Genomic DNA, 3,202 nt, shown 5'->3' on the forward strand with positions numbered 1-3,202 from the left:
ATCGTTGTACCTAATATATGTTGCCGGTTTGAAAAAAGCTCCAATTATGGAAAAAAACTACAACTAAGTATTTATGTACCTAAAAGGCACGTAGCACTTTAATAATGGTCATGTCCCCTAATCTTTAGTATTGGCATCATCTTCCTAGAGAATCCCGCCCCCTCTCCTCGCAGTCACACGCTTCAACACGCGCTGCTATTGATGATGACGACATTGGAGTGGGCTCCAAGTAATGAGTATAAATATTTAGCCTACCCCACGGTCGGTGCATAGCGCTTAGATACGTAGGCACTTGTAAACTTGTGTACGTGACATTTCTGGTGTTGACGGTTTTTTTTCGAAAATGTGTGTTGGAAAAATTGTTAGTGAACTTGAATGGACTAATACCGGGCTAGATGATTTCGATTTTAACGCCGTAGAAAATTTTAGTCCGAACACCAAAGTTCCAGAAATCCCTGAGGGTACCCAAAAAGACCGAGTCGATTACGAACAAGACGTCTTGGGGGTCTCTACGAAATATGCGAGCGATTTATTTAATGCCGTGAAGCGAGTGCAACAAAAATTCTACAAATCAAATTTTTACAAGTAAGTCGAATAAAACGAAAATAATTTCTATATATATTTAATTATTATATATGATCATTGTACACGGTGAATGTCTACGTGATCATATTTTGAAAACAACACTTATAATTATTGATACGATAAAAATTTCTTCAATGACTTTTGGCGGTAACCAATGTCAAATTTTCTAAATTTATTTATGTTGACCTACTTGATTCTCATTCTAGAATAAATAAAAAAAATATTGATACTTGTAGATTCTTTCACAATTAATAAAATAGCAATATCAAGTAGATTATAAATATACTACTTCGGCCTACCTGATATTTGTATTTCGTGAATAATTTTTACCCTATCTATTTTTTTTCAATCTAGATATAAGTAATATCGTTTGTTAATCAAGTTATCAAGAAAATATATCTGTAAATCTAAAAGATAGTCGGAAATTTTCAAAAGCATCGTAAATGATAAAAATACTTTTTATTTATCAAATAAAATCAAATGCAAATATTAATTTTATACGTTTTTTTATTGCAGAATTCTTGTATATACAACCCAACCAGCGCACTTCATAACAGCTGTATCTGTGATTTTCATAGCGTATTTAATGGTACCTGGCAAAGCCCATCACAAAATGTCTCCGTTTTGGAATTTAATTTACTTGGGCTCGTTCAGTGCCCATTTTGGTGCACAAATATGGATGACTTTTGTCTCGGGGCTGGCTTTGTTCTTTTCATTATCTAGACATACATTTGGAAGCGTTCAACAAGTTCTATTTCCAAAATACTTTCTTCTGAACTCAGTTCTCAGTTTTATCACTCTTTTCGTTTTCATGAAAACCAACAACAAAGTCTTAATAGACACCTGGGAAAATTTTATACAGGTAAGGATAAACCATTGTTTTGAAAATAGTTCATTCAATAGAAAGACAATGTATAGGAGTAGACAATTAAGTTTGAAATAAATCTGACCTTGGCCTTTTTATGTAAATCTTATTCATTGTCGTGAAATCTTAGTTGCTACTAAATTATACTACAATTTATTTATTACATTTAGACAATCATCTAATTATAATGCAAACGCTGTAACCGAAACAACTAAAATCTCATTTTGCGGTTTTTATTATTATAAATCCCTTTTTTTAAATTGAGTATAATTCATTATTATGAATTACAAAAAAGGCATTGACCTATCTGAATCAATGTATTTAATATAAACCAGATTTCCTTGGATCACTATCAATTAATATATAAACAAATTGCATAATAATAAGAAAAGGAAGAGTATATTGAATTGAACAAAACACTATAAAGCCGTTGATAGTTTTATATCCGGCTCGAAGGACCAGTCAGTGTAACTATTAGAAGTACTAAACACTCTGTATTGAGTATATTATGAATGAATTCAAAAATCCTTATTAAAAAAATTATTCTTTGTTACAGGCTGTATCAATATCACTTTGTTTCCTGGTGGAATTAGTTGTTCGTTTATACTTCACTCCTCCTCTTTTAAGACTTATAGGAATCAAACATAAGATTGAAAAAGAGGCCGGAGTAGGTTTGGAAGTGGGAAAATACGACTTGGGAAAGTTGCGAGATTGTCCGTACTACCTCAAAATCCACAAATCCTTCAGGAAGATTCATATGACCATTGCTATATTGAACCTAGTAGCGATGGCATGCACAACATTGCATCTGTATTATTTATCACATAAGCTTTGTTCCATTTGAATTATGTAGTTGTTATAGCACAACGAAAACTGTAGACTGAATCAATCGAGAGGAACTTAGTCCTCTGAATAATGGAATTCAACCCTAGGGAAGTATAATTGTCCCTATAATTCCTGTGGATTGTTACGAGTATAGTTTTTAGTTCTCGAATATTAATAAAGACATTATTTATTTCTGTACTGTCAGTATTATTAGGCTTTTATACTTTTCAATTATTTATTAATAAATAATTTTCTTAGTAAATATTTTGTTCTATTGTTGCACCATATGCTGAAGGAGAAACTTTTTACAAAAGAATCTGATGAAAAATTCTTTTAGTACCAAAACCAGATCAATGACATAATAATACCATGATTTAATATATAAATTTTTAAAACAAAGTGACTCGTTCGAACACGATGGTGAAGTTGTTCTATTTACCATAACACCAGATGTTTTTACAAGGAGGTGTCAAAAACTCACAAGTCTATATGCAAGTACATATAACACATCACTCAATAAGTCGTGTGACTAACTAAGAAAAACACAAAAATATTACTCATCAATGTAACGTCCTTCAAGAGCAATACAATTATTCCAATGCTTCTCTAACTTCTCGATGCCGTGATTGTACAAAGATTTAACTTTTGCCTTAAAATAGACATCAGTTTCAGCAATTGCTTCTCCATTTGAGCTGAATTGCTTACCGGCAAGCATTTTTTTGAGATCAGAGAATAGCCATTAGTCAATGAAGGCCATATCTGGACTATACGGTGGATAGGCGAATCAATTCGATGTGTAATTCGTTCAATTTAACCATCGTTGCCATCGATTTGTTAATCGGTGCATTGTCAATGGTTTTTATTCGACATACGAGGCCGTTTTTCCTGGATTTTCTTATTCAAAGGATCCAACAACTCTTGGGGGAG

At 32.4% G+C, this 3,202-nt stretch overlaps 1 protein-coding gene across 1 annotated transcript; it reads left to right on the top strand.

Annotated features, from left to right (window-relative positions):
• Window positions 1-267: 267 nt before the first annotated feature.
• LOC130904040 (transmembrane protein 205) lies at window positions 268-2,537 on the top strand. Its single transcript, XM_057816547.1, has 3 exons — window positions 268-585; window positions 1,102-1,447; window positions 2,007-2,537. The coding sequence occupies exons 1-3, from the start codon at window positions 344-346 to the stop codon at window positions 2,292-2,294; spliced, it is 876 nt and encodes a 291-aa protein (XP_057672530.1). The 5' UTR covers window positions 268-343; the 3' UTR covers window positions 2,295-2,537.
• The last annotated feature ends 665 nt before the right edge of the window (window positions 2,538-3,202 follow it).

The sequence above is a fragment of the Diorhabda carinulata genome, chromosome 1, assembly GCF_026250575.1.
Source record: "Diorhabda carinulata isolate Delta chromosome 1, icDioCari1.1, whole genome shotgun sequence".
NCBI classification, from domain to species: Eukaryota; Metazoa; Arthropoda; class Insecta; order Coleoptera; family Chrysomelidae; genus Diorhabda; species Diorhabda carinulata.

Coding starts and splice junctions, on each gene's coding strand:
- LOC130904040 (XM_057816547.1), top strand. CDS start 344: ATGTGTGTTGGAAAAATTGTTAGTGAACTTGAATGGACTAATACCGGG. Junction 586..1,101: donor TACAAATCAAATTTTTACAA/GTAAGTCGAATA, acceptor TTTTTATTGCAG/AATTCTTGTATATACAACCC. Junction 1,448..2,006: donor CCTGGGAAAATTTTATACAG/GTAAGGATAAAC, acceptor TCTTTGTTACAG/GCTGTATCAATATCACTTTG.